The following is a 19,818-nucleotide window of genomic DNA, read 5'->3' as shown; positions in this document are numbered from 1 at the left end:
AAATGCATTTCCAAACGCATAAAGATGTGCTCACAAATTTAGGAGCTTCTGGCCTAATAACAGCTAGCAAAGAAACATTTTATAATCAACTCAAGTTGTAACAAGGAAAAAAAAAATTCCAATAGTCAGTAGACATATTGATGTACCGACCAGTTGTACAACAGCGTGGATGAAAATAAAGGTGCCTCCATAACTGGTAAGTTAGAAAAGAAGGAAGATCAAGAAGAAACAAACTCCTTTATTTTGTTTCATTCTCAGTTTTGGAAAATGTCCTTAACAGAACCTACAAGTTTTTCCCTTGCAGTTGTTGAGGGTTTGCTGCTTGTACATCTCGATGTCTTGTTTTAATCAGTGCCAACAGACAGACCCGCACTCATGTGTTTTTACATGAAACCTTGGATATGCAGTCTTGTAGGATTAGATATGAAAGAGCACAAACTCGAGTTCAACCACTGGATACCAGATTTGTAGAGGATGACATTCACTTTTCTTTGCCCAGGGCAAGCTGTAGTAAAGGCAAGAGAAGTAACAGAAGCTAACTCCACTCTGTACATACACCACCATCTTACCCAGCAGTTTTGCAGCTATCTTTTGCAAGGTTTGGCTTTGGCAAAGAGCTTTCTGTACGAGGTAAGAGGAGTAGCCTCTCTGCAGACCCATCTATTCCACTGCCATTTTTTATGTCGAAGTTAACCCACTGAGGTCAGGAAAATAGATGAGCCTTTAACTGAGAGCATGCAGGAGAAAGCCTCCTGGAGATCTGCTCCAGGCTTCCAAACCAGCTCGTTTGGGAGCCTTGACAATTAGGATAGCTTAACCTATTCAAGACACTCATTAGGAAAGCCTCAATATTGCTCTTCCCTGCACCCAGTTAAGTTTGTCCATTTCAGTACTTTTGTCTGAAAAGTCACTGCATTACATTTCCCTACTCAACAGAACCTCACTAGCTCACACTGGGACATAATTTACCTGCAGCACAAGGCTTCCGAGCTGGTCCTCTGGAAAGAATGAATTTCACCTCGTGTTGCTTGAGGACTCGCTGTAGATTATGGAAATTTATGAACTGGCAGGAAACCAAACATATTCTATCAGAAGGAAACAGAAAAACCTGCTCCACCCCAAAACTATGCTTCCTTATTTCAACTGCAGCACTCCTGTTCTCAGAATGAAAATACTTTCTCAATGCCTGACGCTATTTACCAAAGGTGTTGTGGCAGTGTAAGGCAGCCCAGTGATACCAAGGACAAGACTACCCTGGGCACATCGCACGCAGAAGAGCGATGCAGAACATGTCATGTCCATACATACGTACCCTTCCAATGTAACAGCTCAGAGTCTGGAAGTGAACAGGCTAACACCTAAGCTAGTAAACCCTGCCATTGGGGCAGCATGCCTGCACTTCTTCTAGACCCAAATCAGATGAGCTGCAGCCGTGTCTCCTCCTCCAGGCTCATGGGTTCAGACCCGGAGGCAAGCAGCAGGGCCAGGCTGCAGCAGAAACAGTGCCGTCAGGTTAAGGATCCTTTGCAAACATTTCATTTAAATAAACATTGTGCTAAAGTGCAAAAATACGAAAATAAAACTCCGTTTTGTTCTTCATTCTGTCATAGATTCCATCCCATTTGTCTCTGACTGAACACAAAAACAGGTTGTTCAGTTCCAGGGCTGTTTATAATGAAGTTAATTTCTCTCCCAGGTCTCGGGCAGCGGTACAAGGTTAGCAGGCCCAGGTTGCAGAATGTTTATTGTACTGGGACTTTACAGTCTCCAGTGGAAGTAATGCTGTAAATCATGGAAATACCTGTTACTCTCAGGATTTGTGTCTCAGGGTGCTTTTTTCTTTCCCTCTCCAGGGGACTCACTCCATTCCCCATCAAAGAGCGCAGGTTTGCTTCCACACCTGGTCTCTCCTTAGGGTGCTCCCAGGGGAAGCAAGACTAAACCCGCACAAGCCTTACGCCCTCAAGCCTCCCCTTCTTCCAACCTCCTTGTTTTGTCAATAAATCAGAAAAGTATCTGTGACTTCCACCGAAATTCCTAAGCCATGGAAACACAGGGCTGCTCTCTTTTGCCATCCTTACACGCACTGAATTCTCATGCACCAAGGAAGGACTGCAGATTCCAGCTGCTATTTATGTAAACATAAAAGTATTTTTGCCTCCAGTTATTGATAAAACATTAGAATATCACAAAATCAGTTCTCTCTATAACATGCCACACCGTTTGAATTCGGTGCCTTGGCCATGAACCAAGATTATAACTGTTATTGTTACAGTGCTTGTGTACTGGGGGTGTATTACATTACCCAAGAAAAACATTAATATCACATTAGCAGTAACCATCAGAGGCTAGCAATTCTTTACGTACTGCACTGTTTTATGGCACGGGCTCATTTTCTGTCCCATTGGGTGCTTGGGCCTTTAAATATTTCAATGCTTCAAACAAATTTTTGTCGACCAAGCACCACATGCAACATTTATTTTTCTAGAGCTACGTGGCTAGTTCAGAAACAGGACTTTTAAACATTAAATACAGACAAGCAGGGTTGTAGTGTCCTTGGTTCTTATTTTTTTCCTCCAGACTTCCAACAGGAAGGATGTCAGAGATGCTCATTTCAAAAGAGGAAGAACCACAGCATTCACACTTCATTCAAAAAGTCTTGTAAGAAGTCACAGAGGACCAAATGAGGATCACAGGTCTAGACTGATGACATTTTATATATTCTTTCCCATGTGTGCTATATTAAGGCGATCCTATCCCAAGATGGGCTGACAAATTCTCAGTTCCTTCTCTACTGCAGTTTGTGGAGATTTTTTGCAGCTTGTAATCCTCGGACAGTGATTCTGGCTGGTGCTTAGCAGATGAGAACCCATCTCGGCTGATTTGTGACCTTAGAGGAAACTCTCATCCCTAAAACTCATAAGGAGACTTCGGACCATTGGAGTTTGAGGTACATCTTGCTGCAGATGGTGTGATATGAACAAATACTAACCCTAAAGGAAAAGCCCTGAACTTGCATGCTTATAGATACTGCTGTTACCTCTAGCTAGTGAAGGTGCATCAGCTTGCCAGTCTCACACCTAATACGAAAGGCTGTCCAAATAATTACTTGTTAAATTACTGGTTAAAATGGCATCACTTATGCTGTCCTTAGAGTAATGCTTCCAAAAGTGGTTGCATGCCAATGATTTTTTTGTTACAATAAGCCTCTTTCACTGAGTTATCCCTCCCAGCACAACTTGGAGCAGGAACGTATTTTTCTCACTTCACCTGTGACTGTGGATGCACGTCATACACACGTGCCTTCAAGTGAAGCACTTACTCGGATATACCTGCTGCAGTTCCATGAGCAAATTCCTCTCCTTTCAAAGGGAATCCTCCCCAAATTAGCAACACAGCTATATATGTATCAATGCAATATCTGTTGGCACTACTTAACTTGCCCACAGGTGCCAGCCAATGGAGTTTGACAACGAGCCCGGGGTTTATTTGGCAAATCCCAAAGGGGCCAGATAGTTTCACTGTGGGTCACGTTACTATCCAATCGAATGAAACCAAGAAGGGGGAGCCAAACCTCAAAGTTTATGGGCCCGTTTAAGCGCTCATCCCATGGGCATCTCAAAGGTGAAGCAGGCAGGCACCACAGGACCGGGCTGTTCCCATGCCGTCCCCACACTGGATGACACGGCCCTGCTGGCTGAGGAGAACGGGGACACCATGCTCATCTCCTGACAGCCACGGACGTCAGAAGATGCTGATGGTCCCACGTTAGAACTGAATCATGCAGCACTTGTATGTGACGGCATCACGTTACAGCAAGAACAAGAAGGCACATTACAGGAGAAATGGGCTGCTAAACCTGAGTCACTTCCCAAAGCTTCTCCTAATATGTCTGAAGGGTGCATCACTTCCTACCAGGCTTCATCTAAAAAACCTGTATTTATTACAGCCCGCGGGACTTGCTAAGCATTTGGAGATAGGAGTGCTGTCATTTCACCTGTGCTGCCTGGCACCACGCTCTGTTACGACACCTCCTTAATAATGGGGGAAAATAGGAAGAAACGGAGCAAAGCTTCTCCTGCAATCCCCCCCATCTCCAAACCTCAATCCATTTATTGCACTTTGCCATGTTTTATTTCTCGGCACCGAGAGCCAACAGAGAAATTTGGTTTTTAATGAAGGGAATTATTCCTGAACTCAAGCCAGTTTTGAGAAAAGCCCTATCTAACCGGTGTTAGACGAGCAGAGGAGCAGCACGAGCCTGAGGAAACGTTAACATCTTGTACAAAGAGGGCAGGCTTGGCTACGAGGACGGCTAGTATTTTTTCGGGAAGGCAGCTGCCACCCCCTTCCACGGGGAAGTTGCAGAGAAAGGCAGCCTGTAAAAATAGCCTCGCGATTCATTCCCTGCGAAAACATGTTCCCACCAAAGGTGATTTTTTTTTTTTTTTTTTTTTTTTTTTTTTACCCCTCAATAACATCCCGTAATTGAAAATAATTGAAAACCACTCTTTAGATAATCTGAGGTTCTGGCTGCTTATCGGGAGGGTTAATTGTCTTCGCCTTATCAGAACCGGCTGCCTGCCGTTTAATTAAGCCCTCTCGCCTGGGCTCGGGGCAGGGCTCGATCCTAATTCCCGGCGGCACCACAAGTTCCCAGCCCCGTGAGTCCGAGGCGCCCAAGTGCACGGGAGCCTCAAAGATGGCAGGACTTGGGGCCCCCAAAAAGCCACCCGTGCCCGGCTGCAAGCAAGCACACAGCCGCGATGGTTCCCGAGGACAAGTCCCGGAGCGCGACAACCTGGGCACGGTTAAGGCACATTTACACGGCCGGTGACACCGGGGGCGTTTTGCACCCCGCAGTTTCCCGAGAGGGACAAATAATAATAAAAAAAAAAAACATCGCCGCCTCCCCGCTGCCCTCCCCTCCCGACCCCCTCGCCGGGAGCCTTTCGCCTCCCAGCTCGCCGCCCCTCAGCCGTGCCCAGCGCCGGGGACCCTCCCGCAGCCCCCCGGGCTCCCGGCTGCCCGCTGCCCGCCGCGGGGGCTCGGCTGGGCTGGGCTCGGTGCCGCCGCACCTGTACCGGCGGGGAGCCCCCAGCCCCGCTCCTCACCGTTAGACCTCCGCACGATGTTCTCCAGGAAGGTGTTCTGAGGAGCCACCAGCCCTCTCCTTCCCCCGGCCATAGTCGCTCTGCCGGCAGCGTGGCGCGGCGCGGAGGGCTCGGCTCGGCTCAGCCCCGCTCCGCCGCCCGCCCCATGCCTCCGCCGGGACCGCGGGCACGGCCGTGCGGCATCAGCCCTCCCGCCGCCGCCTCCCGCGCACCGCAGCCCCGCGGCCGCCGCCGCCACCGCCGGACCTCCCCGCGGCGCCCCCTGCCGGGCAGCGCCCCGCACAGCCCGCGCCGCCGCCGCCTCCAGGCCGGTGCCGCAGCGCCATCGTCCGGGCCTCACAGCTCGGGGCCGCCTCAGAGCGGCTTCCCCCTGCCACCAGCGTCACCCACTGAACCGTGTCCCCAAGCACCACGTCCAACCTTTCCTTGAACACCCCCAGGTGACTCCACCACCTCCCCAGGCAACCTGTCCCAGTGCCTGACTGCTCTTTCTGAGGAGAAATGTCTCCTCATTGCCAACCTGAACCTCCCCTGGTGCAACTTGAGGCCATTCCCTCTAGTCCTATCACTGGTTATCTCTGAGGCCGACCCCCAGCTCCCCACACCTTCCTTTCGGGCAGTTATAGAGAGGTCTCCTCCAAGCCTTTGACATATGTAACCTCTGACAGGTCTTAAAGCTCTGAAGCATTCCATTCACACAGGTTTTTCATTCAGGGATAAAAATACTTCGTTCTTTTCCCTTTACCCACCTATCTGCAAACAGAAAATACTCGGATCTCTTTAAACACCTATCAGCTGGCACTGACACTTGCTTGCTGTGACACCTCGCTAACCGCAGCACCATCGGGCTCTGCCACTTAGGGCACATTTAAGATGTGAGGATGTTTCACATGATCATACGCATGTGGAAAAATCACTCCCCACAACACTTAGCAAGTAAAGCAAGGCAATGATGCTGGTCCAAGTCAGACGGGCTTTTTAATAGCTAGCACTGCTCCAACAAAATTCTGGCACTGACCTCTGAGCTCTCTCTGGGCAGTGCTTGGGCAGGGGCCGTGGCATGGCCAGGGATCGCGGCACAGCCAGGGATTGCAGCCAGCTCCAGCTGTTTGGGAGGAAGGAGCACTGAGATGGGGCCAGAGAGCTGTGCCGCGGCTGCTTGGCCTCCGGGCTGGAGGACAGACCCCAGTCTGTTTGATCCAGCTGTGCCACACGGACTGCGGTTGTCACCAAAAAGCAAAAAAGGCCAATTCTGCTGCCACCAGCCTTCTGCCTCCCACAGTTTTTAAGTCATGGGACACACACTAAGTACTGGGAGGTGCTGAGCAGCAAAGGCAGGTAACAATGTCACTGCAGCAGGAGCTACAGATGCAGTCCCAGAGCGTGCTGGTGTTGGCAGCCACAGCAGCCCCTCTCACAGCAGAACAGACGGGTGACTCCTAAAAGCCCAGGTCATGAAATAGCTGTGCCATGGGAGCCACTTCTACACCATTCATTAACTTTCATTCATTCAGTACAATAGCCAGAGAACCAGGTTAGGAGAGCACCTGAAGTTGCAAATAGGGTACTAAATGTCCCTGAACCTTGTATTTTGAAAAATCCCATGGAAATGTTCACTGGTATCTTTACACATCTACCCCAACAACTGTACATACAGATTCCCATGCTGTTCTGCTCCTGTTAGCTTCAGCAGCACAGGACAAACCTGATGACCATTTCCCCAGAAAAATTGTAATGGTTACCTTTGACACTGAATTTGCACAACTCCTAATAACTAAGAGTGAGGTTTTGAAAAAACTCGGATCTCAAAAGACTTTTGTTATTCCTCTAAGCCACTGTGCCAGAGGGCATGCTATCCGAGTCTCTGCAGGGCTCTGCAGGAATCTCTAGGTCTTGGAGACATCCAACAGCTGGCATACATTACAGAAAAGTGGAGGCTTTTTTTTAAAAAAAAAAAAAAAAAAAAAAAAAAAAAGAACAAGAAAAAAGAAAGTTAAACTGAATCAGCAAGTATGCAGAATTAGGAGCAAGGGGACACAGAGTAAGAAAGAAAAGCCGTATATTTTCTGGAACTCCATGAAGTGTAGCTGGCTGAGGTTTGTGTTGCATTTGTTCCCCTATCCATTCATTCATTTTACATGTAAAAATTTGGACCAGCCTCTGATTATCTACCTCTGATAATCTGATTTTTCAGAGCATCATGCTGATCCCACAAATTTCATATGAAAGATATCATTTTAGCTAGGTTGGGGGTTACACCTACCTTGCCATCGTAATGCAAATAAATAAAATATTAGAGCAAACAGAAAATTTCTCATTTAATTTCTTTCTTGTTTAGAGTTTCTCCCCATTGCAAAATATGATTCCACCTGGTGATATGAGTTTTTCACCACAGAGCAGAGGGACACTGTGCTAATGTTTCACTGAGATTATTTTGAATTCTATACTCATTTTCTTGCCATTAGCGGTAAATCTTGCAAATAGTACAAAGCTGGAAGCAAGGCCCCACTTGAAGCAGCACAGGTACACTCTCTTTCTGATTTCATTTTTAGATGGTTACCTGAAGGGACCTCTCTGGAGCTATCTTGTTGGGTTTTTTTTGAAAAGCTGAAAACTCAGATCACTAAATTTGCTTGTTTGCTAAAGCCTGTTGGATAGAACTTACTACCTGACACTTCCACGTAAGGCTCACATGATCAGCAAACTATTGGCCTCTTATTACCCGTTATAGGGGACATTCAGCTGTATATTATTACTGTGCTCTTTCAGACTGTTTTTGTTTGTTTGTTTGTTTTTGTTAGTTTGTGTTTGTTTGTTTCTCTGATAAAGCCCCTAGGTCAGGACTTCCAGCACTCTGGTAAGGGACCATCCTCTAGCTGCAGAGCCTTAAGTACTTTTCCACAGTCCTTTTGAGCAGCTGCTCCAAAAAAAAGTGCCTTCACCTAAGCTGTGCCTATGTGTCACCCCACTTGAACTGAAAACCAGCCCAACAGGAAACCCAGCACTGGTGGTAAATGAGGAAAACCAGCTGAGACCTCCCTTTTTGGCAGCAGCCCATTCAGTAACATGACTGTAAGTCCCAGTGTCAATACACAAAATACCTTGAAAACTCTGCCATTAATAAAAAAAAAATTAGTTCAATGCACTTATTAGTGGAATGCCACTAAACCCCATGGCACCTATGAAATAAAAATGTAAGCACAGAGGAGAGACCTTCTTTCATCTCTTCGCAAGGTTCGCTCCTGAGAGATACTACTGTAACTTCCCCTAAAAACCTCCCATTCATCAGCCCCTAGCAAATCTCAAGATAAGAAAGCTTTTCTTAAAATACAGCTAAATCATTCAGTCTTTAAAGCTAATAAAAAACTCCTGTGGACACAAAATTCACCACCCCTTCTGCAAGTTTTCAAATATGTGAAAAATTGCTATAATGCTCCTCTGTCTGCTGTTGCCACTTTTAAGTCTGAACAAACCCACTTCTTCCAAAGTTGAACAGGACTTTTACTGTGAGACTCTGTTTGCTCTCTGGGACTTTTCATTTCACCTTCACAGCACCAAATCAGTAAAGGAACATAGGATGGTTAGGAAGGTCTGACACTCTCAGAATTTAACTAATTTATGCTGAAAATCACTGTTTTTATTCAAGGCCTTTTTAATTTCTACCCTATTTGGCATAACATATCATATAACATATAACATAACATAACATAACATAACCCTTTGTTGAAAAAGTTAACTGTCCAAAAATGTAACAATGCAGTTATAACAAATTACCACTAATCCTGAAAATATAAAGAACATTGGAAGTTTACATTGAGCTCCATTTGCTACCATATTCCTTTGCTATTTACTGTCAAAATAAAATACATGTATTGATATGATAAGGAAGCATAAAAGATAACACACAAGTTACTATGCTATATAGATTTTTTTTTTTAAATCTGAATAAAATTTGTAATAAAAAATGTTATTTGTATTAATTTACATAAAATCAACAAAGCAGTCATTAATCTACAAATTCTTACCCGCAACGGTCTGTGGGCTAAGGCCCCAGTCTAACTACTCAGAAGTGTATGTATTTATTTACTCATGACTAACATTATTTATTATATTATGAAAAGAGCAACAAGAAACAGAAGCCAGCCTTAAAACGAAGATGAGTCCATACTATAACAAGTACAGGCGTGACTATCAGAAGGAAATAATTTGGGAAGACATATGTGCATCTTACTGAAACTTGCATTTATTTTACTCTGTTTAACCAATGTGCTCCAGCCTTTGGTGTGTTTCAGCCTGAGGTTCCTAAGGTCTGATTTTTTCCGTACTCTAAAATTAAATGAGGTTTCTAACTCAGAGCAACAATCCAGTTGCACACCAGTCTGTAGATCTGAGAACTGAAAAATGTTAGCAACTCCAAACAGCCATAATAAATTTGTCAGAATATGGACTTCTCCACTTATGGAATTTCTGAATTTCCTCCAGACTTTTCCTAGGGAACAAATATGGAAAAATAACTAAAAAATTCTATGTTCTGAATGGAATAATTCTCAAAATAAAACTGATGAGAGAGTACACAGCCAGTCTTTTATTTATACATCCAACATTTGGAGTGTGGGCTAACAGGAAAGAACTGTTCCTTCTTAGAATAGCTCAAAAGGGCATCTCATTTTTTTCCCCATTTGGACAGTATGTCTATCTCCGTTTATTTCAACAGGAGCTGACACGCTGTCCTTCTGGATTTAGGAAAAAAGAAAAAAACATCCTGATTATGATATCAGATCATAATTCTCCTCATTGTAGGTGTCCCTACCCAACCCTTTCAGCTCAACCCTGCCCTGCCCTGCCCTGCCCTGCCCATGGTCTCTTCCAGCCTCAGATCAGTCAGTGACCAACTGAAATGTTATTACTCAAAGGAGGAAAAGAAAACAACCATGGTTTCTTTGGTTTCAGGTCTGGTAGATTTTCTGTTAATGTTCTTATTGTGTATTTCAGTTTGCTTCATTTTTCCTGTCCCTGGCTCAATACAAACCAAGGCAAACCAAAGCAAATGAGACACAGCTTGCTCATACTCCAACAGAATGCAGGGGCCCTCACTGAGTAATAGGAAAAGATTTCTGTTTGCATCCCCTGTCCACAATAAGCCTAGGAACCCATAGCTCCTGGGTGAATGTTTTTTCTTAAGTAGCAAGGACACCATGGGCTGCGTTACCATAGTAAGTTACTGACTGCATTTATCTCTCAACTGTGGTTCAGTAGTCCATGATTTAACAATATAAAAAAGCTACCAAAATGTAGGATCAAATCCTACATTTTCACAACACACCATGAAAAAAAAAAAAAAAGCCATTTTCGGCCCAGTTTTGGAAACATACTCCTAGTTAGGAACATGCTTGTGATAGCTAGCAGGTCTTCCAACTCCTGTCTTCACTCTGGCCCAAGGACATCCACTTTTAGCCACTACCCTTGATCCAAAACACTTTTAGCTTTCTGAATAAACTTTGGATTCTACCGTACAACAATTTCCAAGGATCTAATATAAAAAAAAAAAAAAAGAATTTATAAATAATATGGAAACAGACTCCCCAAATTATAATACATAGCCTAAATCCTGTAGCTTAATTTAAAAAGCAATCTCGAAAAAGCACATTGCTTTTTCTCTGGACAGAAGCATCCTGTGAAACTGACAGTGGTAGACTGCTAGTTTCTCCTTTATGGTAGTCTCTCCAAGAAACACATCTCAAAGAATATCCAGGATAAAGCTACACTAAACACAATGGATGAGTTTCTTGCACAAGGCTTGTAGTTCATTGCTTCTGCCTTACATATGCTTAGAATACTTCATTTTTTTTTTAGTTATATTTTTTATAAAGCTGATCTCTCACCTCAGAACTTTACAGACCATGTTTGTTGCTCGTAGGATTTCAATATAAGAAGGTTTGTCAACAGACAAACCAACGACTCTCAACCTCCAAATCCCCACACCAGGGGAGGAAAACAAAAACAAAACAAACAAACAAACAAACAAACAATCAAACAAAAAACTCATCTCACTTCATTTCAAAGTCTTACTGAACCCAACATTTCATCGGCTATTTCCCACTTACTGCTCTTTCTATCGACAGGGTGGATTACTCACAGTATTTGCTTTATATGTAGTTAGAATTTTGTTTTGTTCTTTGACAGCAGGAGGGATATGCAGAGAAGTAGCTAAACAACTCAGGAGCACAAGCCTGGGGGGAAAAAAAAAAAAAAAAAAAAAAAAACACTTTGTAACTAGCTTAGTATCAGGTTGTGTTTTTGTTTTTTTTTTTTAATTTACAATGAGATTAGTGATTTTCTCATTGTAATCAATCTCTTACTGTTATCTTCTGCAGCTGCGCTGAGAAAAGAAGAATCCTAATTTTCTAAGTTTGATTGTATCTTAATAGCATTTTTTTCCAGGGCCTTTATTGGCACTGGAATCATATCTAGTCCTAGTGACTGATATCAAATGGCCCTGAAGTCTGATGGGCTATTGATTTTTGTAAACACTTGGATACCTGCTGTGAGGGTTTTTTTAGTGCCTTTTCTAATTAAAGTTACTATTTAAATGATATATTCAGCTCAAGCACTGCCAGGTACAATAGTCATAAGAAACATGTGTTTTACAGATGTTCATTTAGAAATATACATGCTCTATGAAAATAAAAGTATTCAAGTGAACAGAACAGGATTCCTTCATGTGCTTCCATTGATTATTGTAAGGCAAAGACAACCGATGCCAGTTAACTGATACAAAAGCTTCTGTGTAAAGTCTCACAGGACAGTGAAATTTCAGGACATTCTTTAAAAAAAAGATGCACCACAATATCCAAACCTGACTCCAGTCACCTAACCAAAACATAGTATATGGCACAAAGGAAGGCAAGGTTAGGGAATGAATTGTTGGGCTGGAACACACATATTAGAAGAGTTTATACATGGTATAACAGCAGAAACATTTTCTATCAAAGATGCCTTTAGCAGTACTGCAGTATTTGTACAGAACTATCTCTAGCAGTGAGTTTAGAGAAACCTGAAAATCTCTGAAACCTGAATCATCTCTATTTTTTCAGAAGATTAGATAGCTAATACAAGAAGACATCATAACAGGCTCCCAGACTATAATGCTCCAAGTTTTCATTAGATCCTTAAACCAAGGATAGAAGCCGCCTTATTAACAGGGATACAATGAAGATGAAAGATGATGAACTATATATGAAAAAGTAGGTACATCAACCGGTTCCAGCATATTTAGATGTTGTCTGAGAGTGAACGTGAGGTGGATATTTTTCTAAAATTTTGTGTGGAAACCCAGCTGTAGGTAAGGTCCTAGCACTATTCAGCATGTTCACCATTAAGTTATTTAAGCATAATTTTTTGTTTTACTTCTTGGTTTAAGAAACACACTGGTAGAAATACTGGAAACTACAGAATCATAGAATATCCCGAGTTGGAAGGGACCCACAAGGATTGCTGAGTCCAACTCCTGAAATCTTCCCAAGGAGAATTTTTCCTGGTGTAGACTAACCCTAAATCTATTTGCCCATATCCTCGAATGCAAGATTTCAGTTTTGTGTTTATGTATATCTGCATCAGACCAGAGAAGAGGAATCGTTATTCGTGAAAGCATTATCTAATACAACCTGAAGATATCCAGACACAGACATATCAATTACTTTCCTTTAACAGAATAGAGATATAAGAGAAATGTATTTACTTGTAGAAAATCTAGTAAACGCTATTATAATAATAAATTTTCACAGAGAAAAATAATTCTTACACATTTCAGAAAAATTAATTAACAATTTTATTTATATCAAAATGTAACCCCTTGCTAGTCCCTCCTAAGCTGCCCACTTGAAGTATACAGATCATCAGCCAAACAATAGTTACAGTAGGAAACAACACAGTGTATTAATAGCAATTATGCGTTGGCACCTACACAGTCCAGACATGCTTGTCTCCAATATTCAGCCTAGTTCCATGACACAGGGATTGCTACAAATATAGTATATACTTTTCTACAAAAACCATGAAACCATGACAGACAGAAAAAAACAAACAAACAAACAAACAAACAAAAAAACAGTCTTGTAATATCTCAGGAACCTTCTTTTGGTTACATGCAGTCAGTGCTATTTTTCTTTTTTTTTTTTTTCTTCTCTAAACCACGATAAATAAATAAATAAATAAAAGATCAGCAGGAGATGCCAGCATGCTGTAGCATTAAATGTCATTACAGTCCAAGGCCTGAGACATACAGCAAAACAAGCTGCTGCTACTTGTTACCACGCTGCTCCTTATACTTTTACACGCACCGATACATCATTTGCCTCAAATGAGGTCTGTAGTACCACTGCCTTTGGTTCTTTCAGGTCTCTCGAGATTGCTCCTACAATGACTCCCTGCGATCCTGTCACTTGTTAAACAGGTGGGCAGTACAGAGTTACAGTACTGGTTTGTTCACATTAACATATTACTGATGTTTTCCAAAGTAGCCCTTCCTTGTTTTTCCTGTTTGATACAGTGACTGGATCCTTATTAAATAGTAAACCAAGAGGGATGATTCTCTTTTTCAGGGTAAGGCACACAACACAATAATGCAGAGCATCATTTTTTCATTCTAGAGTACATTAAAGGATATTTTTCTCAAGTGAGTGTTTGGTATTATAAACTGCAAAGAAAAAAAAAAATCACATAATCATGGGACAGTTGACGGAAAGGACCTCTGGAGGTCATCTTCTCCAACCCCTCTGCTCAAACAGTTGCCCAGGAGGAAATGTTCCTCGTGTACTGTTACTTCACAGAAAGAAAAGATGGAGAAAAAACAGGAAGGAGCACAAACTTTATTAACTCACAATAAATGGCCATTTCTTCAGGTACAACAGCAACAGACACATGGGCAGGTAAGAATAAAGCAAGAGTTTACCATACAGCTCACTAAGTGCAAGAAATCAAAACACAGCTGGCAAAAAATAAAAAATAAAAAAATAATAATAAAATGGTGCCTGAGAAGTCAGACATCCCATTGCTGTGCAGAAGAAAGAAACAATATTTCTTAAGTCATGGATGGACCAGATTATCTTGAAGGTCTTTTCCAACCTTAATGATTCCATAATTAATGATTCTAAGTCCACCATCTTTAAGTATGGATTTGGTGAGAGTGGCTTTTCAATGAACAGTCCAGTGAAAAGCAGTTTACGTAATTGTATGCAAAAATAAGACAAGACCAAGTAAACACCCAATGGCTTACCAGGGAAATTATAATACCCACATTTTATTTTCTTTTGCTGCGGGAAACAACTAATCCTAAAACAAAAATTATTTTAAAGAGAAGCTGCCATTTCAGCCGTGTGCATGGGGTATTAATAAGCAGACTGAGAATCTTCAGACAATACAGAATGCTAGTGTTGTGATTCAAAGACATACTGATGTACTTTGAAGAGGACATGGACAAATTTAAGTAGCAAAATGATGCCTGACTTTCTGTAGTGACCTCTTGTCCCAAGTTGTCTATGTAACATAAGGCTAAACCAGTTAAACTGAGGCTTTTCCCACAGTCCATCATGATAACCAGCTAAACCCAGAACCCTCTTTACTTTCTGTAAATGGGACAGCTTAACAGAGATTTAGGTTACCTGTATAGAAATGAAATAATGAGGCTGAAAATGCTGAGCAGGAACACCTGTCTCTCCTGTCAAGAAAGAGATTGTATTTGGAATTTTTTTCATTTTTCTATTAAAAGAAAAATAACAGAAAAGTCATCCTACATTGTCAGTGGAACTCACTGCTATAGCAAGTCACTGGAAGAAGAATCTACAAATACATAAAGCTGGAACAGATACTTTCCTAATGGATCTAGAGGATTCAAAATTGTAATTATCTTTTTTTTTATTTTCAAAAGATATCAAGCTTTATGCTTCAGAGCTTTAACAAATCTTTAAAAGACCAAGAATAGGCTTCTTGCCAGGGAGGAATGCAGATTATGGCATCTGCCCCAAAATGAATTCCTCTGCAGCCTTTGCTTTTAGTAATTGTCAGGATCAAAGTAATGAACAAGGAGGACATTGGTACTAACCCATTACGCTAGCTCTTAGATAAGCCATCCCATAGTGAAATAAATGGTTTCAAAATACTATTTGTAACAGGGTGAAAAGTCCAAACATTTCCAGCTTCATTCAGCATAACCACCACCATCTTCCAACACAGCGTAGCCTCCAATTTTAACAAAGGTTTCAGAAGAGTACAATTTGATCAGCTGGTGGCAGGTATTTAAACACAGACAAGTATTTATAATTGCTGAAGTTCTTAGACTTCTCGAAGAAACTGCAACATGATTTTCTCCATTTCCCACGAAGAAGTTACTGACTGTTCTTATTATACAGACTATCTATATTCTAGGATGCTAACTAAACTAAAAAAATAAATCTGACCAGATCTGGAGAGCAGATAGCTTTTGAAGCTTATAGTGGGAAGACAGCACAATAAAAATAAAGCAAACACAGCTGAATTCCCGAATTTCAGTTGGGAGGTATTAACAGCAGCAAGTCAGTTAGCAGATGTTTTATTGCATTTCACTGGCCAGTCATAGAACAAAGTTTAACTTCTGCACTCTTTACTGATTTCAGCCTTAATAAAAATATCAATACTGAAATTCAGAAACACTAGCGAGTGTCCAGCTTAAGAGTGACGGTGTGATTTTCCAGAGCTGTAGAAAACCCGTGGCTTCCAGGATCTTCCAGTGGTTCCACTAAAGCATGGAGTTGCTGGAAAATTCAAGAATGTTTCACGTAACAAAGCAACCACCATCAGTCTGAAGAAGCTAATAAATCTCACCTTATCCACTTCTAAGCCTCCCACTTAGCATCCAGCCAGCTGAGCTGTGTTTAATATAAAAGAAACATAGTACTTGACAAGTAACACCTATACATTTTCCAGCAGAGCAGCGAACAGACTCCAAGCAGTGTAATTTATCTGAAATTACCTTGATTCCAGGCATGCTTTCCTCAATGTGCTTAGGGAGACAAAGAGCATACTTTTCTTTATGAAACATTCATACCAAAGGAAATTATAAATCTCTGCATTAAAGGACAAGTTTCCAGGCTGGATATTGCCAAAAGGGTTCGTGGTCATACCATTTTCTCCCTGTTTCACTCAACATACTCTATATTCACAGATCTTCTGAAGAACCAACACAAATTAATTTGACCTGTTTCAAGAGATCTAGAAACACATAGACATTAAACTGTATAAAGTGACCTTCTCAAGCTGGGGAACTGTCAAGATACCCTTTGTAAAATAAATAAATAAATAAAAATTAATAGTGATGTATAGACTTGTGACTATAAGACAAAAAGGCCAAGCATGTGATCTGCAGTACTTCTGAGGTGCTAGAAATGTCAAAGGTGAGATGGACCCAACATAGTAATAAAAGCATGTGCAAAGATCCAGTGTTTCAAGAAATGATTTTGTTCTGAATAGCCAGCCTTCAGCTTCCTACAGCCGCGCCCCAAACAGTTAATGTTCTCATTATCCCTCAGTGCAAGGACATAATAATGAATTGCAGAAACCCACAGTCTAAGAGCCTGATCTCAGACTGAGCAACAGATGCCAAGAACCTGCTCTGACAAAGATGATTACAAGAGGCCTCAAACCTGTGTGAAACAACCTCAGAAGCCATATGGGTTAGAAGAGTAGCTAATTCGTGGCTAGCAAACGCTGTTTCCTTTGATCTCCTGTTTCTGCTAATGCCTTTTAGTAACTCTGCTGAAAGGCGGAAGCAACTACTTCACCTTCTTCGTTTGCAACGTTTCTTCATTCCTCAATTCCCTTCCTCCCTGTTGCAATCCACTTTGTACTCCAGCAGTCCCTCCCCTCCTGCCCAAACACAACCTTTCCCCTCCAAACTCTAACTTGGGGATGTAAGAAGAAACACTTAAATCTTCAAGATTCAAAAACTGGCAGGCTCATACAAAGAATCCTTCGACTGCATAAATATCGGTATTTTAAACTTTTAATTTTTCTGCTTTGGGAGAGGGAGGACAAAAGGAGGCCTAAGCCATCTTTTCTGAGTGCTTTGGCTTGATCACCATGCTGTCCTCTGTAGCTTATGTGTGGAAAGAAAAATTAAGAATAAGGAAACACATGATAAATAGTCCTAACCAATTTCTTATGCAGACTTTCTAAAATAAAGGAAGGATTCACCTCACAAGCAAGTCTGTGTTAGCATACAACATCTAACCCGGGATTACTGAATGTGACAGAGGAACTATGGAAAAAACAATGGAAGGCTTCCATACAAGTGAAAGTATTTTAGGAGGCAAGGCAACTTTAAGATTGCATGGGGAAAAAAAAAGCTCACTACAGGTATTTGCTAACTCTTTAGAGAATCTGTGGGCTTTGTGAATCTGTGTTGTGTTTTTTTTTTTTTTCATGTCAGTTTTGAAATGTAGTTTTAACACCAGTCCTTTGGAGTAAACTCTAGACCATCCTCCTCCCAGCCCTCGTGACAAGGAATCTTTCTTCTTTTCTGGTTCCCCTCACAACTTTTATTAACAATTTACTAACCTTGAAAGCTGTGTTAACTTATAATTTTCTGTGGCTTTATCAGTTAAGAGAACTGGCAGACATACACAGTTATAACTCCACGTGGATGCCTAAACCTCTCATCCTATCAAAGTAAAGCTAAAAAGCCTCAAATAGTCAGTTCTGGAAGAACTAAAATTAAAGCAGCCCAACTTCCTGCAGGTTTCTTTATTGATTTTGCATTTAAAGTGCAAACCCTGGCTGAAGATTTTCCTGTGGTTCTGGTATTTGTGAGTGCTTTCTCTACTGTGAATTCTTTTGTGTATACTAAAATATGAGGTGACATGACAGCTTTTTCCTCAGTTGTTGAGGTACTTGCAGGTACCCAACTACCTTCACAAAGCTGGTGGGAGCTTAGTTATCTTTGAGACCTCTGTTAATTTGGGGTGGAAGATGCAAACAATTCCAACATTTCTGGGCTATGAAGGGCAATTGAACACACAGAGTGAGCTCACAAACCTTTCACAGGGAACTAGTCCTCAAGAAAAAAAGATGACATCTTGAATCATCAGCAAAATTCAATCCTTTCATCCACATCAGATTTTTCTTCAATTACTTTTTCCTCAGTAATACTTGGTTCTTCAATGTTCACCATGGTTCTTCCAAGAAAACCTAGACTGTGGTAAGGAACACAGCTTTTTCTCATCTTTGGGTTTCTGTAGTCTCTTCTCCACATTCTCCTGATCCACGATTCTGCAGGGGCTTCCTACTTCCTTACTTCTCCTATAGTCTTCCTTATTAACTCTTGGAGAGGGTGAACCGTAGGCATACAGGAATCAGAGGTGTTTTTCTCTCTCATGTTTGATGCTCAACTTCCAAAAGTTGTGGCAAAAACAGTTCTTCTAAGACCACGATATTCCCCAAATTGGAAAAATCTTGACGGTATTTTTCTGTCATATTCCAGCAAGCACAAGTAAATCAGAGATTTTTTAAAGGTTTCTAATTTGACCATAGTGGGCTGATTTCAAGACCAGCATCAAAAGACAGCTCCCTGCAAACATGGCAATCTGCATCCCGTTGCGATCCTGTCACTCACTAACAACACTTACCTAGTCATCTTTCCTTAACCTCACTGAAAGATAGCAGCTGCACCGTTCTCACTAGCACTCTTTAATGATAATAATAAACTTTGGGCAGGCAGCTGGCAGGATGAAGTTTGATAAGAATGGCTAAAACGTGACAAAGTGTAACAGCGACTGTGCCAGACAGTCCCAGGCAGAACGCGAGACGTGACTGCAATGCAGAGCAGGGGCAACTTCAGCTGCTCAGCTTACGCTTTTTTAACTGAGGAAATCAGACTGACAAATTATAACTAAAGCATTAAAATTTTATTTATCGTATATTGAAAATATGGCCACAGTGATATTAAATGTGTACGTGTAGAGAGAAAACGTGACAGACACATCCCTGGGTTCACTGCCCTGACTGCTACCACATCTCCAGCTCAGCCTCTCTCTGGAGCTGGTCTCAGCCGTTTTTCTTAAAAAACCGGTTATTTTGACATGACGTGGACGCTGACGTTTGGGAGCACACTCGAGCTGCAGGAAGATAAAAAATAAAAATGTTAAATAAGCAATTTTTTTTTACAAAAAAAAAAAAAAAAAAGCACCACACACAAGCGAATCACGCCACCGAGAACTACCTGCCGAGCTGCCATTTCTGCATCCAGCCGCCCCGTGCCCTCATTTCGCCTCACCCCGACCCGTCCCGGTACGAACCGCCCCCCCCCCACCCGCGTCCACCCCCCCACTTCCCGCGTGGGCGACAAAAAGTAGTCCCCGCCCCCCCTCCCCCCCTCCCTACGGGGGAGCCCCTCAGATGCTGTGCTGTGGCTCGAATCCTTCCGCCGCTGGGGGCTCCGCCGGCAGCCCCGCCCTCCCGCCTAGATCCGGCCGGGCCGGCGCGGAGGGATTCCGGGGGGGGGGGATGAGGGAGGGAAAGGGGGCGTGAGGGGGGAGGAAGGGGGCAACATGGCGGCTCCGTGTTAACACCGGGGGCGGGGGGCAGTGCTGCGGCCGCTTTTTCTCCACACACATCCCCCCCCCGGCCCGTGTCGCGATGGAGAAGGGCTCGGAGCCCCCGTGGGGCAAGACCCGGG

The 19,818-nt window shown here is 42.5% G+C and overlaps 1 protein-coding gene across 1 annotated transcript in view; it reads right to left on the bottom strand.

Moving 5' to 3' along the window:
* The window catches only part of KCNH1 (potassium voltage-gated channel subfamily H member 1), a gene marked incomplete at both ends in the record, with an annotated part of 181,064 nt that extends 175,877 nt beyond the window's left edge, over positions 1–5,187 (bottom strand). Inside the window, one exon of the mRNA XM_084284995.1 lies at positions 5,115–5,187. Within this exon, the coding sequence (XP_084141121.1) occupies positions 5,115–5,187 (73 nt within the window). The remainder of the gene's footprint in view (positions 1–5,114) is intronic.
* Positions 5,188–19,818: the final 14,631 nt, after the last annotated feature.

This window comes from Netta rufina, assembly GCF_964035555.1.
Source record: "Netta rufina genome assembly, chromosome: 3".
Taxonomy (NCBI): Eukaryota; Metazoa; Chordata; class Aves; order Anseriformes; family Anatidae; genus Netta; species Netta rufina.
The sequence above is the reverse complement of the archived record's forward strand: the minus strand, read 5'-3'. Positions and strand labels throughout refer to the sequence as shown.